Consider the following 20,528-nt stretch of genomic DNA (forward strand, 5'->3'; position numbering starts at 1 on the left):
CCCACTGGATTAGTTTCTTCCAGATGAACCTGAGCCTAGCTGCATGTTTGAAACACCTTAAAAACCTTAATCCCTGGCCCCAATACCCGGGCAAGGAACGTCTCCAACTGACGACCCAAGCCAGCCGTACAGAGTTAAATCTTTCCCAACAAATGCCCTGCCAAAGTCCATGCCCTTCGCCGTCCACTGACTTCCTTTCACTTGTTAGCCAGAGCTTGCCTACTTCAAATGATTAAAGCACATAATAGCACATTTCCCAATTACCCAATACTCTTCCAACGTCGGCAGCTATTGCCTATAATTTAGCATACATGTACTGCAATCCACCCTGTTTGATGTTGACCTTCCAAAACTGCCCCGTTCATAGCTTTCTTCTGCTCAAGTCTGACAACAAATACTAATAGTACCAATATTACCTCACTGGCACAATCTTTAATGCCTTTCCCTGCGTCCTGACGCCTTACTTTACCCCGGAGTATCGGCTTCCGCTGATGCCCCAAATGAGTTTACATCACTAGGTTGGACTTTCACGACCAGGGTATTCGTCGGGCCGTATAATCTATGGTCCATCCTCGAAGGGATTGACATTCCACCTAGATGGTCTTCCCCGGAAAGGGTTCCCACCCCTCATACATGGTCTGTCCTCGCGAGGATTCCCATTCCTCACTCTATGACCTATCCCCGAAAGGATTTCCATTCTTTAAACATCATACGAACCTACCAACTATCAGTAGAAAAACTCTTCTACAACCAATTACCAACACTGAAAAAAGAAATAGAATGATCGACTACGGCCCAAAGATCCATTGCCCTGTACATACATGTACCGCATGTACAGAACAATGGAACAAAGGGAGCATAAAAACCTGCACAGGTCGGCATTCCAAAGCAGAATGAATTATATGGGTACATCACCCCAGTCGGGGTTAAGTTTTATATTTTATGCTTCATGTCTTTGCAGTTGTTCCTGTGTCAAGCATACCATGAAGAAATTAGAGACAGGGTGATGGCTTTCATTGAGAAGAATCACGACAAATTGAAATCGGTAAATGCTAAAACAAAAGTTATCTTTTTTTGTGGTTATTCCATGTTATTACCTGAAATGGCAGTATCAGTTTGTTGGTGTCAAATCCAGCAATAAAAAAAGCCTACCTGTCTTTCAAAGTTGTTTATCTGAAAGATGTTACTGCAGGAAACAGGTTGAAATCATGATCTTTATTATACAATATATTTCAGTATATAATGCATATGAGATAGAAGGAGATATGTGACCCAACACAACGAAATGAGTCAAATGGGGCAAAATTGAAGTATTTAGTTATGTATAACACTGGAAAGAAGAAGTTAGCTTCAAAATGACACCAAAACCATTTTATTATCTGTAAAATTGGCCGCGATATTATATTTTCATTTCAGTGGTATTCGGGACAAAGAGTTTGTAACATTTTGAGAAAAACAGCTTTAAATGATCATTTTAGAAGGCCTTTGCAAACAATGACTACATCACTTATCATACGGGTTTTTGATTTGACCTAAGGTCACAGAGGTCAAATGGCATAAATTGTCGGTTTGAGTGTAACTATGGCACGTTTCTTAACCGCTAAAGCTATGAACTTGAAATTTGGTAGACATGACTCCCTATGTCAAGTCACCTCTGACATCAAATTTCGGTCTAATCCGAATGTGTCCGAATGGAGTACACATGCAAAAGTCTGACCTGGGTAGGTATGAACTAATAAAATGACATTTTATGTCGTTCATACTCTACCCAGGTCAGACTTTTGCATGTGTACTCCATTCGGACACACCCGAGGAAGAAATAATCTATTTATAATAGAAATCTCTTAGCTAGTTCGCTCAGCTACACCTAGGCGGCGCCCCTATACAGCCTCTGCCTCGTGTGAGCCGCCATAATCAGTACTTTTTCCTCGGCACATTGTTGCACACTGTTCGAGTTTTTCTACGTTGTTTTCACCAAATTTTGATCGATCCTACGTTCGAGAAGGACACCCCGGGACACCTTCGGGAAGCTTATTATCTCTAGGGGACGGATGAGATCGTTGTTTTACCATCCTCCCTCGATTTCTGCTTTTGGAGCGTGCTTTTTCTGCGGTCTCCCAAGAAATTTTTTCTCCGTTTTCCCGGGCTGTTGGTCATGTGACCGTTCGTTTTTTTTATACTTTTGTGGTTTTTCTGTAAGAAATTTCGGCGTAATGACATCGTTATTGCCGTCCTTTCTTTCTTCTTTGGGTGTTCCACCCTTTGTTTTGGACCTCCTGCCCTTCAGGGCGGGTTTCCGAGGTCTGTTTACGGGTGTATCGGGGATTCATAGTCCCCGGCCCGGTTCTTCCCCGTGTCGGGGTGCGGGTAGTTCTGCCCCCATTGGGCCAAACCCTTTCGCCCCCGGGATGCCTTCCTCTTCTCCCGGCACCGGCGGCAAGAAGATGAAGAAGGTGAGGAGAGGAGCACGGCCCTCAAAGGGAAGGGGGTCTTTGACTCCCTCTCCCTCGCCCTCCTCACGGACCCCCGCTAAGCGGCGAGGTCCACGGGGCTCTGGGGGGTTTCGACCCGTCCCGATCCCTCCCCCCAGGCCGGGCACCCCTCTTGGGGGTGTGCCACCTGGGGAGGCCTTGGGTTTGAGTTTTGATGACCCTGATTCAGGGACACTCCCCAGGGTTAGCCCTGCCCCCTTTCCAGGGGGCAGGGCTCCGGGTGGGACTCTTGACATTTTACGTCCCGATCCCCCCACCGACGCCCCCTCCTGTCATGGGTTGGTGAGCAGCGTCGCCCCCGGTGAGCCGCCTGTTATTTCAGGTGTGCTCCCCTGTCCCCCTCCGGGGTTTGCGACGGGGTTGCGGCCGCTGCCCTTGCCGGCGCCAGCGCCACGGTTGAGTCCACGGCCACTCTGGGGATCCGCCACCCCTTCGCTTTGGGGCGGGCTCGTCCGTCCAACCCTCACTCTGTGAGTCGGTCGTCTCTTCGGACGCCCCCTGGCGGGGCAAGACCGGTTTTCACCTTCCCGTCTTTGCCGTCGTTCACCGCACCCGGAGGTGTCCTGCCCGGTGTGGGCAGGGGGTCGGTGATCGACCACTATTCACGGGCGAGGGGCCTTGGTGCCCCCCCCCCCCCCGTTATGGGTGCCGTCAGACCGACTATTTCCCCGGTCCGACCCCACCCTGCTCTGTCGGGTATGTCGGGGTTGACGGGTGTGGCTGCCGGTCAGGCATGCCCCCCTCCCCCCCTCCCGTGTCTGCCCCACGGGAGTCCGATTTGAGCTCTGAGCCTCTGCCTCTTGCTTCCTCTCTCACGGAGGATCAACGGCAGTTGCTTAGGAGCCTGACGGACCGCATGGAGGCTTCCAACCTCCATGACAGGTCCTCGGCTCGCCCGGCCGAGAGGCCGGTGGCTTTTGATTTGAGTCATCAGCCAATGGACTGTGAGTTTAGCGACTCACAGTCTTTTTCGGCCTCTCAGGCTGACCCCCCCTCTGGGGGTGAGGACTCCGCCATTGTCGCGGGTATGCGCGACTTGCGCGCTCTTGTTCGGCAATTTGTGCCGCAAGACACATGTCCTCTCCCGACGGTCAACCCTGCCCTCGGAAAGGTGCCGTTCGACTTGTTCGGCAACGCCTCCGAGCAGGAGTCGGATGCGGTCCCTGACCGGGCTTTCCAGGAATTGCCCGCGTCTCCGGCCCTGATTAGAGCCTCCACATGGTTGGATACGGCTCTCAGGGATACAGCACCTTCTTGCGGGGGTCACCAGCGCGCCCTGGTCTCGACGCTCCCGTCTACGGGACCGGGTGCCTGGACTCAGGCTGGGAAGCGATTCACAACCGCTTCCCCTCCAAGCCTGTCCTATAGATCCGATTATTATCGGGTCTCACCGTCGGGAACCGACCCGGTTTCACTGTCGCCCCTCAAGGACGACATCCAACTTTCGGGTTTGGTACCCCCTAAAGTCCTCTCTTCTTCGGCCTTAAAGGATGCGAAGAATGACGAGGCCCTGGCTAAGGAGACCCAGGCGGTGTTATCCTACGCCAACCTGACTCTGTGTGCCCTTACCAGGTCTCTAGCTGCGGATGCCTCGGAGGAACAGTGTATTCTCGCGATGTCCCTCCAGCAGTCCCTGCAGCATGCCAGTGATCTGACTGCTAAGCAGGCGGCTAACGGCATGCTAAAACGCCGCGACCTGCTCATCGGGGGGTTGAGCACGGTCAGGTCACAGTTTCTGCGGGGGGCATTAAGGACCGCTCCATTGAGCGGCCCTTTCTTGTTTCATGACTCCCTGCCTGACACCATGGGTGCTCAGGCACAGTCTGATCGCCTGATGGAGTCAGTCTCGACTCCCCAGGCCGCCCCCCGTCCGCGTTCCTATTCACAGGCCGCGGGCAGGGGACAACAGGTGGGGTCTCGACGCCCCCGAGGTTCGTCGGCTCCTCGTGGGCCCTCGTCCTCGCGTGGCTCCTCCTCCTTTCGTCCCCAAGGGCAGGCAGAAGCTGCGGCTCCCTCTCGCCGCTCCAATAAGCGCCACCGCTCCTCAGGCAGGGGCGGGGGCGGCGGGCAGCCCAAGCGTCCCTTCCAAGAGAAAGGTCGCGGGGGCAAGCGCAAGTGACTCTTTAGTCCTTCCTCCTGCGCCTCCAGGTGGCGCCCCCACAGTTGGCGTCGTGGGTGGCAGACTGCGACACTTCGGAGACTTTTGGGACCGGTGGTGTCAAAAAGACTCCCCCGTGCCGGATATGCTCCGACACGGTGTCCGATTGGACTTTTCCCGTCCCCCCCCCTATGACGTCGACCCCACCCCGGTGTCCCCGCCAGTAGACCCCGTCAGGGCGCTTGCCCTTCGATCGGAGGTCCTGTCTCTTCTCAAGAAGCAGGCAGTGGGGCTGGTGGACAACCATTCCTCCCCGGGCTTTTACAGCCACGTCTTCTTGGTCCCCAAGAAGTCGGGGAAGTGGAGACTGGTCATCGACCTGTCAACCTTGAATCGGTTCCTCCAGGTCCCCAGCTTCAAGATGGAGACAAAAAGGTCAGTAGCGGTCGCGGTGCAGCCCAACGATTGGGCTATCTCTCTGGACCTTCAGGACGCGTATTTACACGTCCCGGTCCATCCAGAGTTTCAGCCCTTCCTTCGTTTTTTTCTTCGAAGGAAAGGTTTATCAGTTTCAGGCCCTTCCTTTCGGCCTGGCTTCTGCTCCGCTGATTTTCACAACAGTCGTCAAGGCGTTTGCCGCGCCTTTTCATGCCATGGGCTTAAAGCTCCATTGCTATCTCGACGACTGGCTGCTACGGCACCAGGCTCATCGCCGTCTGGGAAAGCAGGCAAAGTTTCTGCTCGTCACAACCGGACAGGCAGGGTGGTTGATAAATTGGGACAAATCCGAGCTGGACGCAGCTCAGGATTATGTCTTCGTGGGGGTGCGATTTCGCACACGAGAGGGCCTGATGTCCCCCCCTCCGGACCGAATTCGCAAGATTCGGTCCTTGGTCGGGACAGCGCCACAGCCCGACATTTTCTGTCGCTGCTGGGGCTGCTCAATTCGGCAGCGGACCAGGTTCCTTTCGGCCGCCTGTATATGCGCCCACTCCAGCTCCTCCTGCTGTCGAGTTGGCATCCATTCACAGACTCCCTCGACCAGCGGATATTTATCCCGGGGTCTCTCCTGGGGCAGGTGTGGAGTTTCTGGGGTTCGGAGACGGAGCTCCTCCGCGGAGTGCAGCTCAGCCCTCCGTCGCCCCAGATGTCCCTATTCACGGACGCCTCCCTTTATGGTTGGGGCGCCCATTTGAACGAAGGGGATCTGACCACCAAGGGCACGTGGTCAGAGGAGGATGCGCGTCTCTCGATCAATATCCTCGAGATGCAGGCTGTCATCCTGGCCGTGAGGGCCTTCACGTCTCATCTGAGGGGTCACAGGGTTTCTCTTTTCTCCGACAATTCGACGGTGGTCGCTTATATTCGGAGACAGGGGGGGACGAGATCCGACACATTGTGCCGTCTCACTTGGGAGCTCCTGCAGCTTTGTCGCCACTTGGATATCCAGCTCCTCCCCCGTCACATCCCCGGCAAGAGAAATATCTTGGCCGACGCCCTTTCCAGGTCGGACCGTCTGGTTAAGACAGAGTGGACCCTCCATCGCGAGGTGGTCTCTCGTCTGGGGGCCCTGTGGGATGCTCCGGTCGTGGACTTGTTTGCGACTCGGTTGAACAAGAGGTTCCCCCTGTACTACTCACCCCTCCCGGACGGGGAGGCCTTGGGAGTGGACAGCCTGTCGGCCTCCTGGGACGGCCTCAATGCTTATGCATACCCGCCAACCCCTCTGTTGCTACCGGTACTCAACAAGGTGGCCAGTTCACGGGTCAGACTTTGTCTGATAGCACCGTGCTGGCCGAACCAGGCCTGGTTCCCGGTTCTGCTGGAGCTGCTGACGGATCACCCCCGCCGCCTGCCGGCGTGGGACCGTCTGCTTTATCACCCGATCGGCCGGGTCTATCATCAAGACCCTTCTTTTTACAGGCTTCACGCCTGGAGGCTGTCGGGTATTTCCTCCGAGAGAGAGGCTTTTCGGAAGACGTTATCCGTAAAGTCGCCCAACCTTAGAGACAGTCTACCCTTGATTCATACGATAGCAAGTGGGCTGTCTTTCGAGACTGGTGTCGGGAGCACGGAGTTTCTCCGGTCGCTTTCTCTCTTCCCAACTTCCTCGACTTTTTGAATTTTCTATTCTCGGTCCGGAAGTTTTCGGTTCAGGGAGTGAAAGGTTATCACTCCGCCGTTTCGGTCACCTTAAAGCTGACTGAATCGTGGCAACCGTCTTGGAATGACACTGTTTCATCGTTGCTTCGCAATATGTCTTTGGAGCGTCCTCGCTCCATTCAGCTCTCTCCCAAGTGGGACCTCTCGGTGGTCTTAAAGGCTCTCATGAAATTTCCATTTGAACCCATGCATCAGGCAGATTTTAAACATCTGACCTTTAAGACCGTTTTCCTGGTGGCTTTGGCCACGGCACAGCGGCGGTCTGAGCTCCATGCTTTAGCCTTTGATAAATTGGCTTTCACTGAGAGGGGCGCGGTCCTAGAATTTGAGCCTGCTGTTCGCCTAGGCAGGAAGCGCCTCTTTTTGTCTTATAGAGAGGGGTTTACTAGGGAGATAGCTGCAGCCAGGGTCACCAGATGGTTAGTGGCCACCATCCGCATGGATTATTCTATGACACTCGGTTCTCCAGAGCTTCGTCGCCTTGGCGCCATTACGACCCACGAGATTCGGGCCATTTCTACTTCGTGGGCCGAGTATAAGGGAGTGGCGCTGAACGAGGTTTTAGATGCGGCTACGTGGAGTTCTCACTCTACATTCTCCCAGTATTATATGCGCGATTGTTCCGGTTAACAGACGGTATGCTGTCTCTTGGTCAAGTTGTCGCTGGTCTAGGTGTTTCCCTGCCTAGACCACTCGTCGATTTTCTCTCCTGCTGGCTGTCTTGTCCTCCCTCCTTTTTAAGCGGGGGGGGGGGTTGTTCTATAGACTGTCGCCGGGTCTTCGGGCCCGCCCGTTCGCCCCGTCCAGCTGTCCTAGGGTTCAGCCGCCTAGGACTTTTGAGAGTTAGTCAGTGAGGCCGCTTCATGTTATTCTGGGGCGTGCTCTCCTTCTTATAAAAAAAAAAAAAAAAAAAAAAAAAATAATAATTTTTTTTTTCTCCACATTGTGTCTCTTGACGATATGTGCCTAGCTTATACCGTGTTGAGGTGGTTTTGTCCCCGTCTAGGAGGGGATGGGTTTTCCCAGTTATGCTTCCCTTTGTTCTCAAAGGGCCTGTTGACCTCTAGCCCGGGTTTTCCCCAAGCATTTTTTCTCTGGGTCCCCTGGTCTCACCCGTTGGGTTCTGCTGCGCAGCTTGGAGACAGTTCACTTCACTACATGGTAAGTCACCGTTTACCCTCCTTCCTTTGGTTGTTGGTATTCGATGCAAAAGTCTGACCTGGGTAGAGTATGAACGACATAAAATTTCCATTTCCTGTGGAAATGTCATTTTATTAGTTCATACCTACCCAAGTCAGACTACCCGCCCTGCCTGTCCCCACAGCAACGGGACTTACTCGGTGCGCTTGAGTAATAAGTACTGATTATGGCGGCTCACAGGAGGCAGAGGCTGTATAGGGGCGCCGCCTAGGTGTAGCTAAGCGAACTAGCTAAGAGATTTATATTATAAATAGATTATTTCTTCCTCGGGTGTGTCCGAATGGAGTACACATGCAAAAGTCTGACCTGGGTAGGTATGAACTAATAAAATGACATCTCCACAGGAAATGGAAATTTCCACAGGAAATGGAAATTCGCAAACCACACACTTTTGAATTTTCCTGTATTCTCCGCACGATTCAAGAGATTCATGTTTTGTGAAGTCATATCATCCGCAGTATATTCTCGTTCCTTTTAGCCTCTTTCTGCTTGCCATCACTTGGCCTTACAATCTCGATCATAGAAGCGCACTATCATTGGTTTGGGTTTTTAGCTCAGCTGACAAGCTGAGCTATTCATATGAGTAATTGGTAGAATGAATGTCCGTCTGTCTGTCTGTCTGTCTGTCCGTTAAACAGGCACGTTTCAAAACTATGGCGGATAGGCGATAGATTTTCCCTATAAGCCATTTAGACCCTTCAGGACTCCTGAATAGACCAAGTGTGGGTCCAGCAGGATTAACAGTTTGGCCACCAGGGGGCAAAAAGCCTAAATCACAAAACAATTTTTTGGCGCTTTATTCAAGCAGATTGAAGCTTGAAATAAAGTTGAAAAGGACCGCATGCATGTAGGTCTTGAAACTACTAAGAGTAGTTTTGATTGATACTACCAGTTGGCGTTACTGAGCCAAAATCTGTGTTGACCTAGTTTAAGCTTGATTTGAATTTCCCGCTCTTGTATGACTCTGAAGGTTGTGGGTTCCAATCCCACTTCGGGTCAATTTTTTTTTTTTTTAATTTTTACTTTTTTCACTTGTAAATACATTTTCTTTACTTTTTTGAATAATTTGGTGGGCGGCCATCTTGGTTTTTTTTTTCTATTTTAAAGCCTTTGCTGTATCCAGAGTGACATGAATTTTATGGTTGGTGTACAATAAGTCTCCTTTACATGATATCACATGGGATTTCTATTTGACCTACTTTTCAAGGTCAGCCTGGCTCAGGCACTTAGATTTGACTAATAAGTGGCATATTTGTCACCATTTAAAAGTCTTTTTACTTTGGTATGTTTGCCTGATATATTGACAAAACTGAGGTTGAAAGAGATCTATCGGGTACTTTCCATGTTCATATATTTCAGCTGAGCGCCAGGCCCTTGGGCCTCTTGTTCATTTCCCCTGCCTGAGTCGATGTGCAAACGCCTGGTTATAAGGTTCTGCCGTAATGCCCATCCTGCCAACTATATCCTCTTAACACTGCATCTTTCGAATCCTCGTCTTACTTTTCTTTTACACCAAACATTCTCACATTGACCTTTTATACTGGGCCTGTCTATTTGATTTGATCTTAAGATGCTTTATCTCGTTTTTCAACTCCTCGACCATCGCTGCTGGTGCTTCCCTGCATTACTTCAGCGTATCCTCCATCTTTTCTATTCTGCCCGCCAACACATTGATCTTCTCGGTAATTTGTTTTAGTGTGTCTTTCACATGTTTTGTAATCTCTATTTGGAATGTCTCAAACATTTTTCCAGGTTTTCTTTTGAATTCATCCACTATAGTGTCTGTTTTCTCCTCAAGATCAGAAGGCTCCTCAGAATCTTAAACGTCCTCAAGGCTATTTTTAGCTCAGCTGACAAAGTCAGCGGAGCTAGTAGTATAGCTGTTCAAATGGTGTCCGTCCTGCAATCCATCCATCTAGGGACCCATCTGTGGACAAAATTGGACATTTCTGACCGGGAAGGCCTAGCCACTTCGTTGACGGTGCTAAATTAGGAGTTGCCCAAGGTGAACTCAAAAAACGAAAAAATCGGCGCGATCCGACCTGTATTAGGAGAATGAGGTCATTTCGCGTTTAGATTTCTTTCCCTTTTTACCTCGGTCCACAGAGCAAATATTGTTTTCAAATGTGGCTGAATATTTTTAAATATTTTTTCATTTTTTACTTTTAATGGAATTAATATAGTTTTCACCGCCAGTTGGCGCTGCAGGCACATTGCCTGAATTTTGGCGATTTCAAATTTGGCGGTGGCTTAACTTTTTTGCAAGCAGTGCCGCTGATTGGCCGATCGATAGAAGAGATGCCACCATTTAAAAATGGCGGTAGTCGCTGCTTCGATGAAGGTGAGTGAACTTTCTCATGTTCAATCGGTTGATACTATTTTAATCAACATGACCATGTACCTGAAATTTATTTAGGTACTGAAAAGAGTCTATATAATTCAGATTTATCAATAGTTTTTTATAATATTCCGGAAATTTTGTGCACAAATTAGCAGAAGTTGGTGCTCGTCTCATGTCATTTTAGAGCGAGAAATTTGTTTCCGTCGATCTCTACCACTGAAAAATCGCTTGCATAGCTTCAAATTTTTGTGAAAATAAGTATCTGAACTTGGTTTCAAATAGTCTAGAGAGTTACCTTTGTGGTGATACATATGGTATGTGATAAATATTTGTGGAATTTGTGAAATTCGGTTTTCAAACGTGCCGATGATGCAAGCGATCTCGCGCGAATTTTGCAAGTCCTGATATGTCGACCGGGTGTCAAAAATCACTCGCCTAAATTCAATTCAAAGATCGAAAATGATATCTGAACTTAGTTTCAAATAGCCTACGCAATTATCATTTCGGTGATATATAATGCATGCATGTAATAATTGATTAATCTACCTAAAACGCGCAATTAAAACGGCGAAAGATCGTGATAAACACTCTGGTGGGGGTCACACTAAATAACGACCGGTAGGGCCCGGCGTGTGGCGGAGAAAAAAAGGGATTTTTATGCACTTTTAACTGTATATATATGTTGTTTAGATGTTTTTCTAACAGTTCTGTAATTTTTATGACCAAGCTTGCACCCAAAGTTGGTAAAATTGATGCTTGTTTATGGACTACGCTAGCGACCGGAGAATTCGCCGTCGGCCATTTTGGGACGGTCCCTGAGTTGTTGTGGTTGGCAATTTTGCAACAAATCTCGCCATTTACGTTTGTTTACAATTATTTTGAAAGTCACATTAGGCCATTCAAAATAAATTACTTGTTTATCATCACTCCACCTCACGATATTTGGAGGGGAGGCCCTTTGATATTGATATTTGATATTTTGTTTGGCGCCGATGTTTGATGGGGAGGGCCTTTGATATTTGGTATTTGATATTTTTCGGTCATGAACTTGGCAATGTATTCCATTGGGAGGGGCTTTGATATTCGATATTTGATAATTTTTGGACTGACATATAACAAATGTATGTATAAGCCATGTCAAGTTATAATCAGTACAACAGATGTGTCAGGGAGGCCTAAAAATGTATACAGTGATCAAATTCCAAAATGGATAGATAAAATAAGGACAGGAGAATACAAATTAAAGTTTAATTACAAAACTTGTATGGACATCAACAGCTGTTTCTTTTTTATATCCTGGTCACCATGATCTGCTGATGATTTATTCCCCTGACATTTTACATGTATGTACCGTACAAATCCATGTATATCTGACACAAGCATGCAAAGTGACAGCAAGCAGCATGGCCCCAAGTCTCGCCCATTGAAAACATTCTCCTCATACACCACATAGTGTGTAAGCTTTGGTCAAACATTCATGCGTTGAGCAAGAAATAAAAACACATGCGTTTATTCATCTCGATTCCAGGCTCATCGGCAATATAAAAATAACTGGTAGGCCTATACGCATTTGCCCACGCAGGTATGAGGTTGAGAAAGTATTGGTTCCAAAATCTCCCCGAGTGTAGTCTCACTGAGTCAATAATTCTTTTGTGTGCTGACAATTCACCTTGAATGAAAATAATTCATTGCCGTTGAGCGAGACTGGTGTCACCTGTACTGAGGTATTGAGACATTTTTTCAGCATCGGCTGGCTGCATGCTGCGTCTCTGGATTTGTTTAGTCGTAACTAATACCACATGTGTGATGGCCAGAACGGGGAAATGGATATCAATTATCAACAGGCCACCGGGTCAGGTAAAATTAGGGCGGTAGGTTGTTTGAATCTGAGTTGGAAGTTGAGGGCACAACTTGGAGCGGACGGTACCTTGATATTTGATATATCGAATATCAAAATAATCGGCACGGGACCTGAATGTCGGGGCGGGCGGTGATGATAAACAAGTAATTTATGTTGAATGGCCTTATGACATCGTAGTATGAATTCCACTGCAGTTTCCTTACGCAGCAATGCTCATGTTTTTGGTTGGCAATCCTGTACTGTCTGTACACTGCGCTGTGCAGGCTTAGAGTATAACTCAACAGGCCCTCATGATTCATTTGATGGACACCTTATTTGATAGTACCTCATCATTAAGTCCACTAGATCCTGTTCTGTCACATGTCGTAGACGATAGACAATTTTCAAAATGTAGTACACCACTCGCTCACGGCTCACATCATGTGGGCACGGTTGGCTGTTGAGTGTTATGGTTCAGTCTGTGAGACTAATTTAAAGAGGTTACACTTTTATTTTGAATTGGAAAACAACCCCCAGGACTGACTTTTCACTGAGTGATAAGTGTGCCCTTCGAAGGTTAAGTCTCTTTCTGGATTTGCTTCCAAAGATGCCTTGTTCAGGATATCATCTGACCGATGCCTGATCAAGCACAGACTGTATCCGGTGGTGTACATTTCCCTGTCTATGTCACCCTTTTTTATTCAGTCAGTGTTAATTTCTCTTCTCTTTTTTTACAGATTAACTGTTGTTGGTTATTGCAAGAGGAGTTGTTGGCACATTTCAAGTCCAGGAAAGCACTTGCTGTTCCCACATTCAGAGTAAGGTGTGCTTACTCGTTTTACTGCTTTCCATTCCTGGAGAGCGTTATCAAATATCTGCCGCAAGGCAACAAATATCTGCCGCAAGGCGCTTCAAATATCTGCCGAAAGGCATGAAATATCTGCCGCACCAATAAAGTTCATTTTGTTAACCAACTCTTTATCTTCTTCGTTGCCTCATAATAACGGTACCGACACACACTTGACCCTTGCCTTCACCTATCCATTTCAGCTGAGCGCCAGGCCCTTGGGCCTCTTGTTCAAACTCATTTTTCCTCTTTTTGCTTTTGGCTCATCGTAGGGGAGTCTATACGATACCGCAGTGTCCGTCGTCATCGTTGTCCACCGTCGTCGTCGTCGTATCCTGTGGCACGTTTCTTAACCGCTTGTGCTATGTACCTGAAACTTTATATTCATCATTCTCAGGGTCATATGTACCGTGACACTGAATTTCGCTCCGGTCTGATTCTTGACTTTGCCACCAGGGGGCTAAAACCGAAAAGTTAAAATTTGCAATATCTCATTTATTACTGATTTGTTTTTGACAAACATTTTATGGTAGGTACCCCTAGCAAGGATACATCACATATCATACGGGTTTTTGATTTGGCCTACTTTTCAAGGTCACAGAGGTCAAACTAAAATTTCACCGATAGTGGCACGTTTTGTCTTTATTCGTCCTATAGTCTTTAAATTTGGTATGTAGACACCTGTTACGTAGCTCTACATGTTGACAAAAATCAGATTGATGTGGCGTACTTTTCAAGGTCACAGAGGTCAAATGGTGTGAATTGACCGTTTGTGTGTAAATATGGCACGTTTCTTAACCACTAAAGCTATGAACTTTAAACTTGGTACACATGACCCCCTAGGTCAGATGACCTGTGACACTGATTTTCGGTCTGGTCTAATTCTTAACTTGGCCACCAGGTGGCCAAAACCAAAAAGTTTGAATAGTGCGATATCTCACTTATTACTGATTAGTTTTTTGGTAAAAATTTTATGGTAGATACTCTTAGCAAGGATACATCGCATATGATACGTGTTTAGAAGATATTGTTGTCTTCGGCCCGTCACGGCCAATGTAGAAGTGTTTTTAAGAGTTAAATAGAAAGAACATCAACGTATTGTAAAAGCCGCCTTTTTCCGTTTATTTGTCCGACAATATCATTAAAATAAGCATCTTTACGAAAACGAATGAAGACAGTGAAGACAACTCACGAACAAATGGTAACAGAGCGTAGTTTGGTATAGTACTTATGAAAGGATGGCTGAGAATATGACAGAAACTGATGTGTACAGTGTCGAAGCACGCCCCTATAGAAACCAGGACGCGATGACCCAGATAAAAAGCCCCAGCCAATCGAACCTTTCCCCCCTGCTGGTACATACGAGAGTACAGACGACATAGGACGGAGCTACGCTCAGCGCGCTGAGGGCTCCCAAAATATTCTATGTCCCTCCGGATGGTACGAGAAAAAGTGGAGGAAAGTGAAGGTGGCGCAAAAATCTGCCTTTACCAGGGCCAGACGGCAATTATCAGAATTAATTGCAGACGATGGTGGGGACGCATTGTTTGCACTTGCAGGCAGTCGGGTCTAACAAGCAGCAGCAAGTAAAGTAGATGAAACACAGGAAAAAGCTATGAACAGTATGAACACTCTAGCTGATTTGTATGCGTCGGAAAATAGATTTGACTTTGATAAAGTGACAGCCGAAATGGAAAAGATTGAAGAAGAATTTGCTGATTCGCAGAATGCAGTTGAACGATATTTTGCGGAAAGAAGAGAACAGTCGAGTAGCAGATCGAAACTTAGTATACCTAGTCTACTATTTCAGTCACCTAGTATACCTTTCAGACCGACCATAGATGAATGTGAAGAACCGGAAATCGACCTACCCGAAACAGAAGATAGGCCTCAAGATGACAAAATGAGTGAAGCTCATCGCACACCTGTTGATCGCACGCTAGATTATGTTGGAGTACAACTACCAGCAGTTATCAAAGATCAGGGTGAGATTGCCTTTGGTGATGAAGACCCTGGTGAGATAGCCAAGGGTGAGCTGGCCATGGGTTACAATGAGCCTGGTGGCGGATTTGGTTTTAATTCAATCATCAATCAAGACAGAAGTGATATCACCAAGGTCACTGTTAATGTTAAATCAGATGATTCAGCACTACCACAACAGAATAAAGTCAGCCAATCGAAAGTAGTCACTCAGCAGAAGCAAACGGTTACGCAGCAGATTAAAGACCTAAGTGTGACTGTCATAGCAGATGAAGAAGCAAGACACAGTAGCAGTAAGCAAGGGGAGGGTTCAGCCATTTGAACGTCCAGCTGAGCCTAAGAGTAGTCGTCACAGGGAGCCTTCCCATAATTGTCGAGTTGCTGAGCCTGCTGATAATTATCGGGTTGCAGAGCCTGCTGATAATCGTGTTGCTGAGCCTGCTGATATGCTTCGTGTTGCTGAGCCTACTGATAATTGTCGTGTTGCTGAGCCTACTGATAATTGTCATGTTGCAGAGCCTGCTGATATGCTTCGTGTTGCAGAGCCTGCTGATAATCGTGATGTTACTGAGCCTCCTGCTAATGGAGTTTACATGGGTGAAAAGGCCTTTGGGAGTAATCAGCCTAAACAGGACAGTAGGCACCTCAGATATCAAGGAAAAGATATTGATAGTATTCCGGTATGGTCCCCATACAACTATGGGGCATACAGTCATCCTACCCAGATGCCTAACAGAGTTAAAGGTGATTGGTCACAACCGTACAACAGTTATGGAGTCGGGTATCAAGAACCAAGATACCAGCAGTTCACGCATGACAATCATACTGGTCAGCCTTCAATGCTCGAGAAGGACATGTGGCGTCAATTGAAGAGAGTATCCATCCCTGTGTTTTCCGGAGACCTGAAATCGTACGAAAGTTGGAAGGCGGCGTTTGTGGCGTGCATTGACAAGGCACCAGCCACTGCAGAAGTCAAGCTTTTGCATTTGAGGGATCATCTCAAAGGTGAAGCTTTGAAGGTTATCGAAAATCTTGGACACTCGGCAGCAGCATATCAAGCGGCCAAGGATAGATTGGATCGAAAATATGGTGGATACAGGAGACAGGTGGCGCTACACTTTGAGGAAATCCATGATTTCCGACCAATACGACCAGGAAGGCTAAAAGAAGACGTGGAAAAGTTCGCGGATTTGTTGGATCTTACCGTCATAAACCTGAAGAATCAGGTCTCTACAGTGACCTTGACAGTCGTTTGTTGTACTCAGTCTTGATGAAGAAAATGACAGAAAAGATGGTTGCTGAGTATCACCGTTGGCTAGACGACTATCAGTACAAGGAATCGATTCAAGTTCTCCATGCTTGGGTCATAAAGGAAGCTCAAGTCAGAGTTGTAGCTCATGAAGCTGTCCGTGGATTTGCAGATGGTCCATTGCATACAGATGATAGGAAGAAGGGACACAGTACAGATGACGACAGGAGACACAGAACAGATGATAACAAGAGGAAAAAGAGCTTTTTCACATCACTATCAGGACCAGGAGAAACAGCAAAACCAGGCTTGAAAAAGGACTGTCCAATTTCATCATGTCAAGAGCAACATGGCATATGGAGGTGTGACAAGTTTAAAGGACAAAACGTGGACAAGAGATTGGAGATGGTAAAGGAGCTAAAACTTTGCTTTAGATGTCTGTCCGGCAGCAATCATCGTGGGGTTGACTGCAAACGTAGCCGCATATGTGGAATCGAAGGATGTCGAGAAACTCACAATCGTTTATTGCACCTATCCCCACGGCAGAAAGAAGAAGGATCAGCCACGAAAGGGGAGATAAGGAAAGAGAAAAAGCCTACCACAAGTGGCGAGAAGCCTAAAAGTCAGAATTATGGAAGCCTGACAACGACATCGGACAACAAGGAAGAATCGGAGTATATTGCTCTTCGGACTGTCCCAGTAATTCTGAAGAACGGAGAGAAACGTTTGAAAGTCAACGTGTTGTTAGATGACGGAAGTACGACAACCTACATCAACACAGAAGTAGCTGAAGAGTTGGGACTTAAAGGAGAAGTCATGAAGACTACTGTCGGTGTACTCAATGGAAGGATTGAGTCCTTCGAGACAACACCTGTTGAAGTTGGATTGGAGAGTTTAGACAAGCGAATGGATATGAAGATCATAGCAAGGACTACCGATAAAGTCACTGGAGATATGAAAGCGATTGACTGGAGAGGTTATGTTGACATGTTCGAACATCTTAAAGACATTGAATTCCCGAAACATGGAAGGAGAGAAACCATAGATATGTTGATCGGTGTCGACTACCCGGAGTTACACTTTTCTTTGAAAGAGATAGCAGGAAATCATGGCGAGCCAATTGCTAGAAAGACGAGACTCGGATGGACATGTGTAGGGTGTCCAAGCGGAGACAACAAAAAACAGAGGAACTTCTTTGTTTGTCAAGAATACGGTCCTGGATGAGATCAATGCTACAATGAAGCAATTTTGGGAGATATATAGTTCGGGAGCCAAATCCGAAAACTATGGAAGTAGTCATATGTCACTGGATGACAAGGCAATTTGCACGGCAACACGGAAGGAGGTGGTCTACAAAGACAACCGTTATGAAGTTCCGCTGCCATGGAGAGAAGGCAGACCCAAACTACCAGACAATAGTCAGATGGCATTGCAGAGACTTGCAAGCACAGAATGAAGATTGTTGCAGGAGCCAGAGGTTGCCAAGGCGTACACAGCTACCATCAAGCAGTATCTGAAGAAGGACTACATACGCAAGGTTCCACCAAGTGAGGTAAAGCCACCGTCAAAGTGGTACTAACCTCATTTCCCTGTCATCAGGCCAGAAAAATCCACAACCAAAACACGCATTGTTTTCGACGCTTCAGCAACATTTGAAGGGATATCGTTAAACGACACACTACAGCAAGGCCCAAAACTGCAGAAAGACCTAGTCGATGTCCTGCTCCGATTTCGTAAGGAACCAGTTGCTATTGTCGGAGATATCCAACAAATGTATCTCCAACTGGAGGTTGAGGCCAGGGATAGGCCGTACCAGCGGTTTTTATGGAGAGAGATGGAGGTATGGAGAGTCCCAGAAGAATATGAGTTCAACAGGGTAGTGTTTGGTATAAACTCATCGCCGTTCCTTGCGCAGTTCGTCACCCAGGAGCATGCCAAACACCATAAATCGACATTTCCTTTAGCCTCGGAGACCATACTTAAGTCAACCTTCATGGATGATTCAATGGACTCCGTTTTGAATGATACAGAGGGTGTGAAGCTCTATCAGGAGTTGGCAGAACTATGGTCCAGAGCTGGGATGTATTGTAGAAAATGGCTCTCAAACTCGATGACTGTGTTAGCCGAGATTCCTGAAGAAGACAGTGCAGCTGAGATTAGCTTAGACGAAGGGGAGCTTCCTTCCACCAAGACTCTAGGTGTTCTCTGGCAGGCCAAGGAAGACATGTTCACTTTCACAGCCACACCAGTTGAAGACAACTTCACGCTAACGAAGAGAACGTTTCTGCAGAAGTTAGCCAAAGTGTTTGACCCCATGGGTTTCATATCGCCCTACATCGTGCGCGGAAAGATACTCATGCAGGAGATTTGGACAACTGGAGTTGGATGGGACGATAGGAATCTTGGATGCCTTGAGCAGAAGGCGCAAAGCTGGTTTGCGGACCTTCAAGATTTAGGCCAAGATTTTAGATCATGATCCCAAGATGTCTGCGATTGGACTCCACAGAGAAGGTGCTGAGCATCGAACTTCATGCATTCTCAGATGCATCACAGGATGCATACGGCGCTGTACTTTACGAGCAAACAACCTATGAGGGAGGACTAGTCATGTCACGTCTGATAGTATCGAAGACCAGAGTGGCCCCATTAGCTGCAACCAGCATACCGAGACTTGAGCTGATGGGAGCGACCTTAGACTTGCATTTGACTATGACAGTGATCGCAGCCTTGCAGGTACCGATGCAGGATGTAACCTTATGGAGCGATAGCAGCAATGTTCTGTGGTGGATAAGAGGAAAGAGCAGACAGTTTAAACCGTTCGTAGCCCATCGGATTGGTGAGATACAGACTAAGACCTGCCCAGAACAGTGGAGGCACATACCAACAAAGATGAATCCTGCGGATATCTTATCAAGAGGAGCAAAAGTTGAAGAGTTGTCAGACAACAGTCTTTGGTGGAACGGGCCAGAGTTCCTGTTGAAGGAGCGTTTTGAATGGCCAGAACAGAACATTGGAGAAGACAAGTCGCCATCGAGTGAGCGGAAGAAAAGCTCAAATGGAGTTTTTGTAACAGTACTGAATGCACCACAGCAACAGGACAAGGAGGAGAATGTTCAAGTTGCCGATGAAAGAGTTGCACAAGACTGGCAATTAAACCCAGAGCGCTACTCTAGCTGGGTGAGATTGACCAGAGTTTCTGCTTGGGTCCAACGTTTCGTTGATAATTGCATACAGCCTGCAGATCAAAGGAGACATGGAGAACTCAATGCAGAGGAGATCCAAGAGGCCGAACAACAGTTAATAAAACAAGCTCAGCTAGAGGCTTTTCCGGCAGAATAGAAGGCACTGCAGAAGAAGAAAGCATTACCAGGTTCAAGCAAGATTCTGGGACTACGACCTATAATAGATCAAGATGGAATACTCGGGAGCAATGGCCGACTTGAGAAAGCTGAATTCCTCGCTTATGACGTGCATTACCCTGTGATACTACCACGGAAGAGTTGGGTGACAACGCTGATCATAAGACTTCATCATGAACAAGCTAACCATGCAGCCAGAATCAACCACACCTTGGCATCATTATCTGCGAAGTATTGGATACCAGCAGGTAGAGAAGCTATCCGCGAGTTCGAGAAGTCGTGTTATCAATGCAGACGGAGAAAAGCTAAGGCTGCAACACAGCTAATGGCGCCACTCCCAAGAGTTAGACTTAGGTTACCACTTAGAGCCTTTGCACGAACCTCAGTGGATTATGGCGGTCCTTACCTGACGAAGCAGGGCCGTGGCAAGGTCCGTACTAAACGCTACTTATGCCTGTTTACTTGCCTCCTGTCCAGAGCAGTACACCTCGAAATGGCATTTAGTCTCGACACAGATTCGTTACTGCATTGTTTCAACCGAATGGTGAACCGAAGAGGGGTGCCGTTGGAGATGTACTCAGATAATGGAACGAATTTCGTCAGTTTCGTTAGTCTTAAATTCCAGGCCCCTAACCTACCAGTCTGCCGACCCTCATGATGATACGCCATTGACACCGAACCACCTGTTGCATGGTCAAGTTGGTGGTGAGTTCGCGCCTGAAGCTGCAGACAATATTGCCTACAACCCAAGGAAGAGATGGCGACACGTTCAGAGATTGCTTAGGCACTTCTGGGGGCGCTGGATGAAAGAGTGGCTTCCGATGCTGCATTCGAGAAACAAGTGAGCCAAGGAGGTGAAGGACATCGATGTCGATGACATCGTCTTAGTCATCAGCCCGGACACGAACAGAGGAAAGTGGCCACTTGGACGAGTTGTTGAAGTTTGTCCTGGCGGAGAT

At 47.5% G+C, this 20,528-nt stretch overlaps 3 protein-coding genes across 3 annotated transcripts; 2 read left to right on the plus strand and 1 right to left on the minus strand.

The window, feature by feature from the left end:
- Positions 1–2,326: 2,326 nt before the first annotated feature.
- LOC135498384 (uncharacterized) lies at positions 2,327–2,728 on the minus strand. The gene has a single exon (XM_064788641.1). It carries the CDS (start codon positions 2,726–2,728, stop codon positions 2,327–2,329), a length of 402 nt encoding a protein of 133 aa, XP_064644711.1.
- A 13,524-nt stretch (positions 2,729–16,252) lies between these two features.
- On the plus strand, positions 16,253–18,686 carry LOC135498385 (uncharacterized). The gene is made up of 3 exons (XM_064788642.1): positions 16,253–17,362; positions 17,679–17,757; positions 17,857–18,686. The coding sequence occupies exons 1-3, from the start codon at positions 16,253–16,255 to the stop codon at positions 18,684–18,686; spliced, it is 2,019 nt and encodes a 672-aa protein (XP_064644712.1).
- Positions 18,683–19,549, plus strand: LOC135498386 (uncharacterized). The gene has a single exon (XM_064788643.1). The coding sequence runs from the start codon at positions 18,683–18,685 to the stop codon at positions 19,547–19,549; it is 867 nt and encodes a 288-aa protein (XP_064644713.1).
- The last annotated feature ends 979 nt before the right edge of the window (positions 19,550–20,528 follow it).

Source organism: Lineus longissimus, chromosome 13, assembly GCF_910592395.1.
Source record: "Lineus longissimus chromosome 13, tnLinLong1.2, whole genome shotgun sequence".
Taxonomy (NCBI): domain Eukaryota; kingdom Metazoa; phylum Nemertea; class Pilidiophora; order Heteronemertea; family Lineidae; genus Lineus; species Lineus longissimus.